This window comes from Parasteatoda tepidariorum, chromosome 1 (genome assembly GCF_043381705.1).
Source record: "Parasteatoda tepidariorum isolate YZ-2023 chromosome 1, CAS_Ptep_4.0, whole genome shotgun sequence".
In the NCBI taxonomy this organism is placed as follows: domain Eukaryota; kingdom Metazoa; phylum Arthropoda; class Arachnida; order Araneae; family Theridiidae; genus Parasteatoda; species Parasteatoda tepidariorum.
Window position 1 is genome coordinate 96079859 of NC_092204.1, and position 17554 is coordinate 96097412.

The following is a 17554-nucleotide window of genomic DNA, read 5'->3' on the forward strand; positions in this document are numbered from 1 at the left end:
TTATGTTTGATTTTCTCAGCCTGTTTGTTCGATTGTCACATGGACCTATTTGATAATAATGACTTATTTCCCTTGTAAATAATTAAAAAAATATTTACATTTTGTTATTAAAACTATAAATTTACAAAATTTTTATCGCAATGAATTTCGTTCCTTGTTTGACCTGGGTTGCAAAGGGAATTGCTAAGTCAGTTCCAGATAAGGTTGGTTTTCCTAACTTTTTTGAAATGTTTCAGTTTTAAGAACGTCAATTATTATTATTTTTTTAAAATTATTTTCTTCTATTCTAGCTTCAATTGTCTCCTGAAGAACTGAAAAGTCTTATAAGTGATACTAAAGAACTGCAGAGGTATATACTTAATTAACGTTTTGTCAACAAATAATTCTATTACTATAAGAATTTATATTTATAATATATATGTATATATTTCTATTAGTATATTTTATATCTATAAGAGAGAAACAAAGTAGTTTCAGTTCATGTAAATTATTCTGCTTCAGATCAATATCTAAATAGAGGAAATGACCAAAAAGTGCGATGGTGTGTCTTTGGATCATCCCCAGGGATGTTTCCGCACCTTCACCAATAGCCCATTGTACATCTGTAGTGTGACGTAAATAAAGTACCTGCCTACCTAAATTTTATAATTGGTAAAAAAAAATTGTTTGACAGGTTTGACAATTACAGTTTATGTATTACCTCTGTTTATAGCATGTATTCATAGGTAAACTGTATCCTTTGCTGCACTAAAAAAAAACCAGTTAGAGGACTGTAAACTGAAATAGTGTTGATATTTGGTTGTTGGGCTTTCAATTTTTCCAGCAGTGTTTTCACTACAGCGCGAGAACGCTCGCATATTTTTTTCTTTTCTCGCATTAAAAAATTATTAATGTGAGAAGTTCACACACTCTATTAATCAATTTTAAAATACACGAATCTTTCGAATTTTGGAAAAAATTTTGTCTTCCGCCATTTTAAAAAAGACATGAAGAGAACTGGGGAAAAAACTGAGTCTTTTATAATAAGTTGTTTAAAGTTAGCTCTATTTTTAGCTGTTAATGAATTACCCAACTCCCTCATCGACAATTTACAGCAATTTGTAAAAATTGAAGACTGTGAAAGCTGCTGGAAGGCTTAACAAGAAACAGGGAAATAACTTCAACGAACTTCACTACTCTATAACAGAAATAATTGAAAAGCATATGCTGGCCAATGTAGAGGATAGGAAAGTGTGTGCACAATGCTACAAATTTAATTATAGTGATTTCGAATAGTTCAGCATCTGTTGCAAGGTCATTTAGCACCCATAACCGAATTAAAACAAAATATCGTAACAGATTGACTGATGAGCATTTGAGCAACCTAATGAGAATAGCTAATGAAAGGGTAGATATAGAACATTTTCCGTATGATGATGCAGCACAAATATTCAATGGTTTAGAAATTAGATTATGTTAAAAATGCATTATAATTAAAGAAATACAGTACAGTACCCGTTATCCGGAAATCAGAAAACCAAAAAACCGGAACAAAATTCGATAAATTTTCNAGTTTATACATTTATTACCTCTGTTTATGGCAGGGAAAAGCAGGCATTCATAGGTAAACCGTGTCCTTTGCTGCACTAAAAGAAAACCAGTTAGAGAACTGTAAACTGAAGTAGTGTTGATATTTGGTGATTAGGCTTTCAATTTCTCCAGATAATAAAGTATAAATTCTCAAGTTATCACTTCTTGACTCGCTTGATTAACAACAATTTTGTCATTAATCCATACCAAATTTATCGCTTTGTATAATTTTGAACCTTATTTTCAACAATATATATAGTAAAAAACAAATGGTCCTGTTTAAGATATAATTCAATGTTTAAAATGTCATTAAATTAGCAGATTAAAAGTAGCAATCTAATTTATATTATGCCCTAATTTTAATTCCCTTAATGCAATTTATGAATCATATTTCATAAACTGTTGATTTTAAAAGTATAGAAATACCTCATGAATAGTATTAAGTAAAATTTAAATCAGTACTTATACATTAACTTAGTACAAAAAAGAAGAAAAAAATTCTTGCACCAAATTATATTTAAAATATCAATAAAAAAGATTGTTACAACTAAATTATATAATTTTAACTTGATAGTAACCTTTTAAGCGTTAATATTTTTGATAGATAGGTTTATTTAAAAAAAAAAGTTTATACAAGCATTAAAAAGGACTATACAATTTTCCAACTGTTTACTGGCAATGAGACAAGCAGTCACTTTTTCCTATAAGATTGCAATTTTTATGATGCTATAGATGATGTAGCAATCTTCATTTGAAGAAAAAAAAAGTTTTTTATTTTTTGTTTTGCTAACTCATTATTGGCAAGAAGATACACTGAAAATTTTCATGTTTACCTTTCGTTCCCAGAATTTAGTTATTGTGATACTATTTTTTGGGAGCAGTTGAAAATTCAACAGGCTATTATGGAACCATTGTTGCTTAGTTATTTGTGGTAATAGATACTTTTGGCATTGTTATGTAATAGGATGCTAATATAGTTACTGTGGTATTAGGTTTTTCATGGCCCCCAAAAGGGAATAGTATTGTTTTTCTTTTCATGCTATGTTGGTCATCTATAAGTAATTCAGTAAAAGCTTGCTGTATTACCCCTCATTTTAATTTGTGGTGTTGCTCTGTATATTTGTTAAAAACAAAGAATATCTAGGAACTAAGACTCTTGTATGTTTGAGAACTTAGAAAAACTCATAGATTTTTTTTCTTCTAGAAATTGATTAGGAATCCTATATCGAGCTGGGTAACATTTTGAAATAAAATGCCATGCTACACTCAAAATAAACTTTAAATCATAATTTTATTTAATGCAACATAGTTGTTTATTTTCTGTCAATTTCTTTCATAGTTTGTGTAATTGTTACTTTAAATAGCTTAGTTATCATAGTCTAATTTATTCATTTTGTACTATTAATATTATATCTAGAAAAGTTGAAGATGATGATGCTTCTGAGTCTGATGCTACTTGTGATGAACATGAAGACATTGCTGAAGAAACTGAGACTTTAAATGATGAAGAGGACGTAGTTGAAAAAGAGGAGGACTTTGACAAAAGATATAATTTAGATTCATATGATAATGATGGTATAAATAAATGTATTTAATATATTAGGATTATTGTTTTTAAATTTTATTAAAAAAAAATTTTTAACTGTTGAAAAAATTATGGCATAATATTAATTTTTTATATTAAATTTTATATGAATAAATATTTTATTCAATTCACATCTTAGTTCAGAAGACAGAAGTATATATATTTGTTATTACTCTTTGTCTCTTTCTTCGATTGTTGATAATTTTCTAAACAAAAGATATTGGTTTAACATATTTGTTTTACTTATAATTATATAAGTACTTAATTTTCATCATTATTTAAAATGTCTTCTATTTCTTACTTTTTTGGTATTTGACCCCTTCCTTCTCGCTCCCATCGAAATGAAGGGGCAAAGTTTTGCCCTCTATCTCTTGTACTTGTGATTTTTTTTTTTTTTTGGACTGAACTATTCAAAAGTAACGCACCAAAAAGAATAAAACAATCTATTTCTTATGTTTAAAATTATGTTTGTTTCTTAATCTATGTGCCAGGTGGCCATACTAGACTATTTGTAATGTATTTAGAAATAGTCAGTATATTTTAAACTAGATTCAGTCATTTATCAAACATGTACATACACTTACAAAATTTCCACTGTTCGTCAGTTCTGCATTCCCTTCAGAGTCCTTGATAACCATTCCCTTCAAAGTCCTTGAGGTGAACTGCTTAGTTTTTATTTTGATAATTAAGAGCCCTTAAAAATACTTTATTTTGGCCCAAGGTTTTTAAAAATCCTTAATTCTCAGTATCACTAGATTTCCATTGACTTAACTTGCAACCAATGTATTGAAGAAAAAGCAAGAAAAAATAAATGAATAATTAAAAAAGGGAGAGAGACATTTTACAAAGATGTGTTAGACATAAAAAGGGACTGTTAATGGTCTATTTTAAGAATGTTGCAGTCATTAATGGAAAAGTGTCCAATTTCATATTCTATTGTTAAAAATGCCCCTTGCTTTTTGACCAAAACAAAATAGCATTTCAAACAGTGAAATATCAAAAATCCCTTAACCCACTGGCGGTGGAAATGGGCAAAATTGGGAGAATGTTTCTCCCCTACACACAGTTCCCCTATCAGTTAACATGGGAAAACCGGTTTTGCTATGCAGAGAAGACTGCAGGTTAAAATGCGACTTTTTACGTGCAGAACCGTCAGTGGGTTAAATGCATTTTATTATATTTAATGGATAAAAGTCTAAAACCTTCTAAGTATGTAAATGAAGTTAATTTCTAAATATGGAAACAAAATGGTAAAATGTTCCTTTTCTGATTTCAAAACCTCTACTCTAAAGAACAAAGATTGGATATGTTTTTTATCAATATTTTTCTGGCGACAAAGAAAAATAGAGAAAACCTTAGAGCATTGTCAAATTCATGCTAATTATATCTCATGGCCAGGTTGCTGTGGGCTTTGGGTTGCTGTGGGGTTTTCTACAAATAAAGCTCTGGAAATAGAAAATTTTAACGAAAACTACATTGCTCAAAAACTTATTATGGAAGCTATTAAGAAGGTAGAGGGTGTATTTGACAACAGTGAGTAACACCAAGGATATGAAACATTCAGTTCAATGTGCACGACAAATATATTTAGATTTTCTTTAATGTCAGATGAAGGAAAAATGAAAGAACAGTCAAGTAATAAAAGAAAACAATTGGTTGAGAAAATTTATTTTCCTCCAAGCTAAAAGAAAATGCTGTGAAGAGGGTGTAAAAATTATGCATATGTCTTTTGCTACTTTTACTGATGAATTGGAGGAAAAAAACCTTCCATTCTTTTTCAAATTAAATGCCTTAAGAAAAGATGAAATAGAATTTTTTTTAAAAACTGGAGTCTGTAGCAAAAACTATTTAAAAAAAAAAAAAAACAGTGAAGAAATAAATAAGTGTGTATGATATTTCAATGTGTGTTAAATAATTGTAAATTTTTAAAATGTAGCAAATTTTTTTTTAAAATTCCCAATTGTGCTAAAAAGTAGACGCAGTTCTGTTATAATTACAATTGTTTATTTAATACTTGTAATATAGTAAAGATAATTTTATTATTTTTATTAGTAAGGTAAGTAATACTGTCACTGATTATATGTATATTTGATGATTAAAAATTATACTATTTTTAAGATCATTATTATTATTATTTTTAAATCTTTAAAAGTCATTCATTTTTGCTTTGATAACAGAATAGGTACCCTGACTTAGTTTTTTATAAATGTCTGAATATAAAATATAGACACTTTTAAGACCGTTTTCTTTAAAATCATGTGACCATTAAAGGGCTAAATTGCAATTGAAAATAATAATCAATTAGCATTAAATAAATAAACAATTGGTGAGGAATAAGCTTTTTTCCCCCAAATGAGCTTTGCTCTTTAATGTTAAACTATTAAAGATAAACTTATAGTAATATTATTATACTGTACTTATGTAATTAATTTATAAATCTTTTCTTCTATTATTTGTATTCATGACAGATGTTATGACTGAATATTTTTAAATTAAAAGAAAAAAAAATGATGAGAACATGGCAATGTAAATTTGTCTGCATATTAAGATATTGATGAGTTTTACTTGAAAGACTTAGAGATTTTGATGATCGGAAATTGAAAGCTTTTCTTTTATCGAAATTAGTTGTCCGTCATAATTTAAAATTTGTAAGCTTAGAAATTTGATCAAAAAATAGTTCTTTTAATTTGCTGGCATATCTCTGGTCATAATGGTGTCAGATAATTGAGATTCAAATGTAATGTAGGAACACAGATGTTAATTATTTGTTGTACAAGCTCTAAAACTTATGTTGAAACTTAAGAAGCTACTTTGTTATTGTTTCAGGAGAAGATCAGCCATTTATGAATATTTCTGATGTTGCGACATTTATTGACAACAAAGAAGACACTTATATAACAGATCATGATGCTGTGAGTTGTTAAATTGCAACGTGAATTCTTTTTATTATTTTGCAATGTAATTGCAAAATAATAAAAAGAATTTTAATGTGAAATACAAAATAATTTAAATTAAAAAATTTGACTATTTGTAGAATGTCTCTGTTAAATTTGTAGGAAATAGAATATTAAGATCATATATTTTTCATGATAAATATGTTAAAATTTTATAAAAATTGAAATAAAAGTAAAATTGATAAAAATCTATGAACAATTGAAGTGTTACACTTGGTGTTTTTTCTCCTTCTAGCATGTTTAATTATTAAGTATATCTTTTTTTCATGTGTTTTTGTGTTGCATTTTAATTGCAAACATGAAAATTTATCTATATTTATTATTAAGGTTAAAGAAGATGAAAATGATGATGAAGAGGATTTCATTATAAAAGACAGTGATAATTTGCTCCTTGTTGGACACATTGAAGAGGAAAGCTCTGTTCTAGAAGTTCATGGTACTTTATTATCTGATTTTTACTATTTATACTTTTCTAGAAACGTGTACATTTTTGTTTTAATCTGAAAAGAAAATATTTTATTTGCTGTTAAACATATTGAAGACTAAAGGTATATTTTATGTTACTTAATTTATTGACTTTTGGTGTTACTTCATTTATTGTACCAAAATGTCAGTCATCATATAAAAGCTGTCTTCGTGTAATGTAATTCCATGAGGCTATAAAAATTCCTGCAAAATAATTTCAAATGCGAATAATAGAATTGGCAAGATTTAAATCACTTGATTTTTTTTAACCACTGATTTAAGTTAGTTTTTTTATGCAGCATAATTTATTGCTGAAAGTTTCTTTTTTTCTTCTTCCCCTTATGTATGATTTTAGTGATAATGAAGGCTTTATTCAAGGAAGTTAAGAGAGGAGGTTATCTATAAATTATTTGATTTTCAAAACTAATCTAGTAAATAAAAGAGAAAGATTTAGTGTGAATAAAAATAGCATTTTTCATTTGTTGTATGTGAAATATTTGTTGTTTAATAATCATTTTTTAATTAGTTTTTGTTTATTAAAATACAAGTCCTTTTAAAAAAATTTTCAAAAAGTGTATTTATTGTACATAAATAGAGATAGACTTGTAATTGATTGATTTTTTTAAATGTTTTCTCGTCTAAATTAATTTTTTCTTCATTTGATATCTATAATGGACGAATTTTTCTTTCTGCCTTATTAATTCATGAAGTTGTTGAGCTTGAATAAAAATAACTGTGTAATAATTTTTCCAATAATTAGTTTTTAATGAGTAAATAATCTTTATTAAATATATTTATATTTTAATCATATTATAATGTTGCTAATGCTATTTATCTCAGCTTTGAATGGCGGATTTTAAAAAAAATCATAAAAATCCTATTTAAATAAGAAATATCCATTTTTTTATTTATAAAAAAAATGTCATTTTTACCTTTTTTCTCTTTGAAAAGGCAGAAACTCTCTGCAAGAACAGAAATCTAATATAATTTTTGTTCTTTTGAATAACAAAAATCGTACTTTAATGTAAAAATAGTAATGCTATTCTTGTAATGTTGAGTTAATAATAGAAATGAAACGCTTACATGATATTTATTAATAGGATACCTTTTTATTACCGTGTGGCAGAATCGCGTTGACATGGCAGATTGTCGCAGAGCATTGCAGAGTTCTTGCAGAAAGATTTTTTTGGGGGGGAAACAAAATTTTGGTTTTCTTTTCTGCAGAAATTTACACGTTAAAATTTTGAATTATGCATTTAAATAATCCCTTTTTTTCACATTCAATTTACAGCGATAGTATCGTAAATCCATGTAGTGCTTCGATGCATTTTTTATTTCGTTGTATTAAATTAGGTTTAGCTCAAAGAAATTTATTTCCGCATTTCACGTTTTAAAAACTTTTTTAGTGTATAATAAAGAGGAAGATGCGTTCTATGTTCATCATGATATTGTTTTGCCAGCTTATCCATTGGCCTTAGAATGGTTAGATTTCAGTCCATCAGATGAAGAAAAAGGTATGATTTCTCATATTTTTCAGTCTTTTTTTTAAGTCTACATAATTATTATATTTTAATTATTCCAGCCTTATGTTTGATGCAAAATTATTTTTATTGCGATTGCACATATCATTTATACAGTTATTACTGAGCTCTTACACTTAGTTAAAAACTATTGCAGTTTACAAAATTTAAATATGGTTTATAAATACAGTAAGAGTAAGGTTTATGTAGTTTTAGTGTAGTGTACAGTGATTCTGCTTCCTTGCTATAGCTCAGGAGTTTCCAACTAACATGAGGCCGGGGGCCACAATTAAAAACACAAATCAAATGGCGGGCCGCTACTTTATCAAAATTTTATGTAGGACACTTTTATGTTTGAAGGCGCATTAAATATTACTGTCAGAATTTTACCAAGTTGTACAAAACAAAAGCATTGAATTACAAATTAAGTAAGAAGCAGATTTTTAAAAATATTTAATTGCATATTTAAAAAATCGGGCTACAATTACTTTAATGTGAACCTATGTATTAAACAATTAATGTGCAACAGATATCTAATTGTTAAGATATAAAGCTTTGAAAAGGTTGGTATTAAAACTTATATAGTAGCGCACAAAATGTTCAATGACAAAATTGAGGTTTGTCTGCAGCAATCACCAGAGAATAGATACCGTATTTTTCGGCGGAAGCGCCGCGGCGCTTTCGAAAAAAAAGTTGTTTTTTTCCTACATGCGGCGCTTCCGATGCAGCGGCGCTTACGACGAAATATTTTTTAGTAGCAAAAAAATTTTTCAAGGAAAGTTATTTAAGATGAAATAATTTTCTGAGAGAAAGACTATTAAAAAAAAAATTAATAACGAAGTCGACGAAATATTCGCCCGTATCGCGATCTGCTGCAGAACATCGGCAATTGTAATTTGAGCGAACAGAAAAGGAAGTAATAGGACCCTAAATCCGACACTCACGGGACTGACGAAATGCCGATTTTTGGATCTCTTTCGGAAATTCCAATATGGGCCCCTAATATTACTATAATTCAATTCCATTGTTAATTTCAGAAAAACCGATAAATTTAGTCAAGTTTCGATCGTAGATTATGATGGGGTGAATTTAAAACTGGCCCATCTAAAGAAATTTTACTAATCAAAATAATAATCTATATAATATAATCAAGAAGAAATATTTCGAATCCTATGAAGAAGAAATAATCGTTTCTTCTTTGGAGCGAGATCATAGTTCTCGTTTTTTCTTTTAGATAACATTTTGTTTTAACAAAAGACGCTTACCTCGCAAGAAAAAAAAAATAAAAAAAAGCTAACAAGGAACTACAAAAAAAGAAAAAAAATTTAACAATTATTGCTAAGAAACTAACAATGAATAACAACAAAAAACAAGCGAAAAACTAATAACGTTAAAAAAAAAGAAACAAGCAAACAACTATTAGCAAGAAAAAAAACAAGCTCACTATTTACAAAGAAAAAAAAACCAACAAATTAGCAGTTAATAACTAATAAAAAGCGGCAAAATAAAAAATTAATAAATCGAATAAAAAACCGCAAAAGGGATAGAATTCATTTTGTTGTCTACATGGTAGTTTCAATGTCAACTGGGTGTGGCCAATTTATGGTCAAACAGAGGAGGGAGAATTGGGGGCGAATCAGTAAAGTGCAAGCCTAGCTGTCAAGATTGATTGATCAGTTTTTTCCAACTTGCATTTCTTTATTTTGTTCATTGGAAATGCAGATGTTTTTACTTCTCAATTTATTTTAAACTGCTTAAGAAACAGATGTTTCCTTTGACACAGATTTTTTTTTTCAAGCTTCTTTTTTATTTTTAAAAGATAAAATAAAGTAAGTTACTTCAACAGAATAAAATTCCAAATAAAAAGAATATAGCTGATTTTTTTTTTATCTTATCAATATAAATTTCTTAAAAAAAAAAGAAAAAAAAATTAGATCAGATTAAGTGCTGAATTTTGGAATGCTGGATTAGGGGTCCCATACCCTTTTCTTTTCCCCAACCCCTTTAAAATATAACTGATTGATTTCTCCTAATCAGCTCCAGTAGAAATGACACGTGGAGGAGGTGGGGTACACCCCTCTTTTAAACATTTTCTTCTCTTTCTAGTTGAGTCACATTGGGTTATTTCCATTGAAGGAGAGGGCATTCTACCCACTAAAATTCCACCCCCTAAGATTGTGAAAGTGAAACTTATTTCCTCTTCTCTCATTCCTTCAGAATTTTTTTGGGGCTTGTTTAGTTATTTATTATTCTTGTTATTGTTAGTTATTTCGTTATTATTAGCTGTTTCGTTATTATGTATTAGTTTTTCCTCAAATTGTTAACGGTAATAAATTTTAAAATCTTTTTATTTTAAAATTTTTCATATAATAAATTTTTATTTTACTTTTCTTATTACATTGTTTTACTGATTTCTGTAATCAGTTCAGCGTAGCTACTGCACATATAAATAATTTTTTTGCTGTTCTTCTGTTCTTTGGCGCGGTGCCAACTGGTAAGAACAACTTTATTTTATATCGTTTTGTTGTTTTCTTTTTTTTTTTTTTTTTTGCTGAAAAAGAAATTTTTTATTATAATTTAGAAATTAAAACTTTACTTTATGAAATGCATAAAAAAATTTAATTTTTTATTATACAGATATTCTAAATGGTAATTTAAAGGTCTCTTCTAAAAGGATGCTGATATGCCCGGTTTAGCGCCATTGCGGCGCTTACAATAACTTTTTTTTTAAAAATTTCAATTTTATCGATGTGCGGCGCTTGCGACGAAAAATACGGTATTTACATTTTAAATTTCAAACTTACAAATGTGTGTGTAAATATTTTCGTCCAAATAAAGTGGTTTCAAAAAGTTAAATCTAAGAATTTTTTCAAGAAAATTTCTGATACACACATGCTAAATTGTATTCACAAAATACAAAAAAAAATGTAATAAAAAAGCGCAACATACACTATTATTTTTGTGTTTGAATAAATATTTTCTTGGATGCAAAACCCGAGAAATAAATTTTTTGCATCGTCGGTATGATAAATTTCACAGAAACGAAGAAATTAGGTTTTTATTAACGTTTAGTTCGCTGGCCGCAAAAAAAGGCTTCGCGGCCCCTGGGCCGCCAGTTCGAAACCGCTGCTATAGCTCATCAAATACGTCTAAAATCTAAAGCAGGATGCAAAAATTAAACTCTTGTCTCCTGAGATACATAATTTTCCTGAGCAGAAAAAAAAAAAGGCCAGCTCAGAAGTTTTCTAGTTTAAGCACAAAGTTAATGAAATTTCTAAAAGAAAAAAATATAAGTTGTGGTGTGTCTGGAAAGTAAGTCCTGTTTTGGAAAAAATCCTATAAAAGGCGGAGCATTTCTGAAACTAGTTTTCTACAACATTGTTCAGATTTGCCATTATGGGAAATCAACTCGTCCATACCCTCTTCAAAGAAAAGTAAAACTGGCAGCAAAAACAGCCACTGTTGAACGTCCCTTTTTTTTATTCTCCGTTGATTCTCAGTCATCAATCTTATGCAAAATATTTTTATCTGTATAAACACTTATCATAAAGCAACCTTATTGTGAACCATCACTTTTGCAACCAAACCATCATGGACAACAGAAAGCTACTCACCAGTCTCGTGAGCGAGATCAGCAATTTTTTTAAACATTTTGAAGTTCACTAACATATATAAATGCAACAAATTGGTCTTTTGTTGTTTCATTTATCGAAGGATGGAGTACCTATAAATGTGCTTATTATTAATATTAGATGGATAGAGAATTTATTGTCTGCTAACTTTCGCAGATCATTTCTTTCTTTCTTTCTTTCTTTTTTTTTTTTTAAGGAAATCTCAGACTTCTTTTCCTTCTATGTTTGGATTTTTAAAACATATTTTAAATTATAAATTTATTTTATTTCACATAAAACTTTATATTTTAGACATTGTATTTAAAAGATTTTAAACTTTAGCTTTGAGTAAAAATATCCTTAGAAATTTAAAACAAATAATATTTACCCTTAATGTGTAACTTTAAGATGGGTATTTATACTGTTTTTAATTATGACCCACGTTTAAAAAAAAAGGACCCAAAAATTTACCTGTAGTTTCCAAAATCTATCCAAATCACCAAACGTAAAATTTTTCCAGATCTTGCTGTGACAAATTTCTAAATAAATCAACACTGGAAATCTTTAAAACCACTTTTTAATATCTTTTTAAACAAATAATTGCGTGTAATGCACCTCAGGAGGTTTATGTTCTTTGTATTCTTCCACACTTGTGTGATCTTTTGTCCATTTTTTTTCCTTTTCCTCTACCATGTATATTTGCATCAAATATAATTTCCTGCATTGTTACTTTGTAATGAGTGAACTTTTTGTCAAAGAGTTTCTTAAATATATAATTTCCACTATAAAAGTCATAGCCCATAGTAAAAGCCCAAAGCTAAAAGTAAAACCCATATTGCACTGAAGTAAACTAACATTAAAATGTTTTGAAATTCTAAATCTATTTTATAACTCCTTGTTGTAAAATCTCCTTTCTTATGTTAAATTAAGTTAGTACCTATAAAATCAGTTTCTATTAGCTTTGTTTTATTTTAAATTTTACATTTTATGATTATTTCAGTAATTCAAAAGTTTATTTTCTCATTTTCTTATATAGTGAATTGTATTAGATAATACATATTTTGTTCATTTCTAGCTCAGTGGTCTTTGAAATCTAGATTTAAAGATGATTAAAACAAAACTTTTTATTTAACTAATACTGATTAATTAATTTATTAATTTGATAATTAATTATTATTAATAATTAATTATTAATTTGATTAATTAATTTATTTATTTGATTTAAAAAGGCATGTCCATTGTATTAAGTATTGACTACCATAACTCATTACTTTAGGTAACTATGTTGCTGTTGCTGACATGACACCAGTCATCAAAATTTGGGACTTAGATGTTGTGGAGATTTTAGAACCAGATTATTGTTTAGGCAAAGAGCTGAAGGAAAATAAGATGGAGGTATTGTCTCTCAAATAATACTAATTTTGTATAGCGAATTTAATTTAACATAAAAAGATGTGGAAGTTAATGAACAAAAATTCAACAAATAAATCCAAATTTGTATATATCTAATTTAATTTCTGAATTTATGATTTTTACTTCACGAGAATCATGAAATTAGAACACTTTTTTCTTCTATTAGAATAATATTACGATTTTCAATTATAGTTATTGGGATCTTGAATAATTTAGCAATTTTAGATTTTGACGTTATTCTTCTACCCACTTCATTTAAAAATTTTAATTTCGGCTCTTAAGAAAAAACCTTTGAAAAGAAGTTTTGAAAAGTTATGGTTATCAGGTAATCAATATTTCACAATTCTTTTGACCATAGATTATGCCTAGGACCCCCTAGGTTGGGAATAGGTGGTCCTGTCATTCTTTTTTCCATTCAAAGAGAATTCAAGGTGTTTCATATTTATTGACAGCAGCATCAAAAGAAATAGTGGTTTAAAGAGTTTTCTCGAGACTTTTGTTAATCGATTGACTCGTTGTTGATAAAAATATGCATGTTTTGATAGCGTAAAAATCTCTAACACGTGTTTTTGTAGTGTTTTCCTGGGAATAAAATTTAAAAAACTGTAAGAAAATTTCAGTCACTATATTGGAATGAACGGCACAGTTCAGGCGTTCTAAAGAATGTTAAAATAATATTACATCCATGGAGCAATAAATATATAATAATAGCGATTATTATAATGGAAGGATTGCACTTATTGGGGGCAAATGTAGACTGTATTATGATTTGGTGTGATTTAAACTATGGTAATCTTAATTTTTTTCCTTGTTGTTAAAAAAAATATTTTTTTAAAAACTTTTTTTGGAAAACATTATTTATTGTTTGATTTTCAATTTTTGTATTTTATTTGTTATTTACTGCTATTATTTGGTTTGGTTCTAATTTACTGCATGCAAAACACATATTTTTCCTTTGAAAAAAGTTCGTGCAAAAAATATTGATGTAATTAAAGAAATCATGTACTCTTTTTACTAGGCACATATTTGTTGGCTTAATGCTTTTAATTCGATCTCTCATTTCCTCCAAGGTAAAAGCGTTTTCTTATTTTATATTAAAATAATATTGAACTGAAATTCAATACCAAATGACGTACCCAGGAATTTTTGAAAATGACATTCAATTCTGAGAAAAACGTTTTTTTAATAAACTTATATCCTAAGTTTTATTTAATATTCATAATTTTAAATATGAAGCAATATTCCATTTGAAATGTTTATTATGAGCAAATTTACAACTGATTAACAGAAATGTATTACAGTTTTTTCAGATGAGATTGTTTATTTTATGAAAATACATTAATAACTTAAATACTTAGTTTTAATAATATCAAAGGATTTTTTTAAAAATAAAAATAAGCATGAAATAAAATTACAGCTTTCCTAACATTACTTTCAAAACTTAATTTCTTAATCTATTTGAAAATGTTTTGCATTTCTTTCATTTTTTGTGTAATAATTTGTTTTTAAAAAGTTATCTCAGCTCTGAATTTCTTCATTCTTACAGAAAATAAAACGGAAATATCACACTGATGCAGTTATCAGCCTCTGTTGGAATAAACATACAAGGTAAAATATAACAAAATAAATACAGTCAAACCCCGCTATAGTGAACCTTCAAGGGACCGAAATTTTGGTTCACTATAACCGGGAGTTCACTATATTCGTTACATAGGCAATTTAATTAATGGTTCCCAAACTCCTCCCTTTTATTACACATTATTCAAATACATGACTGAAAAATATTATGTAGTAGCAGAAAATGTGTTATTTTTCATTACTCTTCGTCTTATGTGCAGAAAAAAATGTAGTAATTTTTAGCTGATGAGCAATCGTCAACATCAGATATGGAAACACTCTTCCCGACTCTCAGGTAATTTTTCCTGAATTTCTGTTATTCTGCTTTTTAAACTTGTCTAACCTGCCATTCGAGCACATAAAAGAAGTCTCATAAAATCGCTTAGCAAATTCATCAACATTTGTCCAAATACTGTAAAAAAAAAGATTGCGGCTTCTTCGAATGGTGAACCACTTCAGTAATGCTTCTTTAACATCCTTGTGATCTGCTTTTCTCAACTTTCTTATGCCATCTAAATTTTTTTTCACAAGCAGAAATTATTAATTGCCTATTTTTCCATATGTTACAAACTGCAGATTTGGATAGTTTATATTCCCTGCAAGTATCAACTTGATTGCATCCAATTTTAATTTTTCTGATAATGCCCATTTTATCATCAATGGAGAACGTTTTACGTTTACTGGTCACCATAGTTGAATTTGAGACACTTGTTTGCTGGCTTCTTTTTAACTGAACTCAGAGCAAAAAGGAGTTGAAATGAGGGCCGTATCAACACATATTAGTATCCAACCCTTTGACCAATAATGAATAATTACTCATTCCTTCTGGCAGAAAATGCATATTGATCCCACTGACACCCTACAGGTGCATTATCTACCTGGGTTAAAAACATCTGCTTGGATTGTTTAGGGATAGGAAAGTGAGATAAAAGAGCAAACAAGAAAAAATGCTTATCGCTACATTCCCTTCTATAGATGGTTTTAAACATCGGTATATGTATTTATTTTGAAGTAGAAATTTCAAAATTATTACAAAAAAAAATGAAAAAAATTAGAAAAAAGTTCATTATATCCAACTTCCTAACTTTTTTGGTTCACTATATCCACAAAAAATAACATTATACGTGTATAGCAAGGCACGGGACCGAACATTTCGTTCACTATATCCGTGAGTTCACTATAAACCGTGTTCACTATAGCGGGGTTTTACTGTAATATAATTTAAAGTAATAAAGATGTGTATATGAGACAAAGGTGACATCCAATTTTGTTAATTTGAAGAAAAAAAAACTTAATGCAAACTTTTTGCTCACATAAAGTGAGTGCAATTTTTCTGAAACTTTTTTTTCTCTTTCATTAAATATACATTCCTGAAATTGTTTTTCTTTTTTTACTTGTATGCTATAAAATTTTGGACATTAACGTATCAGTATTCTAGCTATTTATTAATTTTAGAAATACAATCATAATTATAATTAAAAATTTTAATTTTTTAAATATTAAAATTTTTATTGGAAAAATGTTTTGTCCTAATTTTTTTTCTATTTCCCTTTGAAAATGAATTTTTTCTTCCATATAATTATATTTATGCAATATTTACAACTAGGCAATACTATTATTAATTTCTGTGAGACTTTTAATTAGTTTTTATTCATTTGTTTATATGAAATTATTGGTGTTAATTAAGGTGTTAAAAAAAGTATCGACCATAAATCTTAAAGGAAATTTAAAAACAAATGTGAGGTATGCATTTACATTATTACGAAGTTATCATTCTTAAGATTCTTAAGGATATTTTTTAAACAGGTTTTATGCAAAAATACTGTATAAATACTATAATAAAAATACTGTACCGTATCTTTAATACTAATCCTTACTATTTTATAATTTATTTATTTTTTTGCAAAAAAATAGTTATAGTGTGTGTGTGTTTTTTCAGTTGAGGTAAAAAAGATTTCACATCTCAAAAACAAAGATTGTTTGATTTGCATTAATATAGATATAATAAATAATAATAATTTTCAGTTTTTTACTATTTGCAGTTGATTTCACAGTTAAATAATATTTGTCATCTAAACTGAAAGTTTTAGAAAATATCAGTAGTATACATGGGTCCTAAGCACGTTCATTGTCTTTTAAAAACTGTGTAAAAATATGTTTTGGAACTTTTCAGAAATATTCTGGCCAGTGGTTCAGCCGACTCCTCTATTATTCTATGGGATCTTCAGGAAGGTAAACCACTAAAGAAACTTGACTTGCATGATAATAAAGTAATTTTCTTTCATTTATTTATTTTGTAATTTACACTTATGATTAAATTTTTCGGGGTTTTGGATTGTTGAAAAAATAATATGGTTATTATTTTTTAAATATAATTATTAGCATTGGTGTACACAGAATTTTTTCAAGGGGGGTGTCATAATTTTCTGAAACTACTAAAAGAAATTCGATCGAGTCTGTAATATAGCACTATTATTTCCTTAATTTAGACAGCGAGACAATTTTGACTTTTTATTTAGACAACATTGCTTAGTTAAATTTTGATTTGATTTTTTAAGTTTAAGAACATAATGCAATATCTTCTGAAAAAAGTCCAATGTCATATGGGTGGGAAGTAACACTTTGAGGGTCACTTTCACATTCATCAGATTTTGTTATGCAGAAACGTTTTCTTCAACGGAAGTATCACATTTATGTACAACAGAAAAACTTACATTGGTACTAGACGCTGTCACCTCACTAATTTCAGGTCGTGATTTTTTCTCAAAATAATTAAAAATTGTTAAATTCTTGCGTTTTGACATCCTAAAGATCCAAGAA

General features: G+C 27.9%; 1 protein-coding gene across 1 annotated transcript in view; it reads left to right on the forward strand.

The window, feature by feature from the left end:
- LOC122269962 (periodic tryptophan protein 1 homolog) overlaps nt 1-17554 on the forward strand; it is a 26676-nt gene continuing 9122 nt past the window's right edge. Inside the window, exons 1-9 of the mRNA XM_043045481.2 lie at nt 1-203; nt 291-349; nt 2987-3144; nt 5981-6066; nt 6436-6544; nt 7980-8087; nt 12981-13099; nt 14664-14725; nt 16908-17121. Of these exons, the coding sequence (XP_042901415.1) occupies nt 141-203; nt 291-349; nt 2987-3144; nt 5981-6066; nt 6436-6544; nt 7980-8087; nt 12981-13099; nt 14664-14725; nt 16908-17034 (891 nt within the window). The 5' untranslated portion in view covers nt 1-140 and the 3' untranslated portion in view covers nt 17035-17121. The remainder of the gene's footprint in view (nt 204-290; nt 350-2986; nt 3145-5980; nt 6067-6435; nt 6545-7979; nt 8088-12980; nt 13100-14663; nt 14726-16907; nt 17122-17554) is intronic.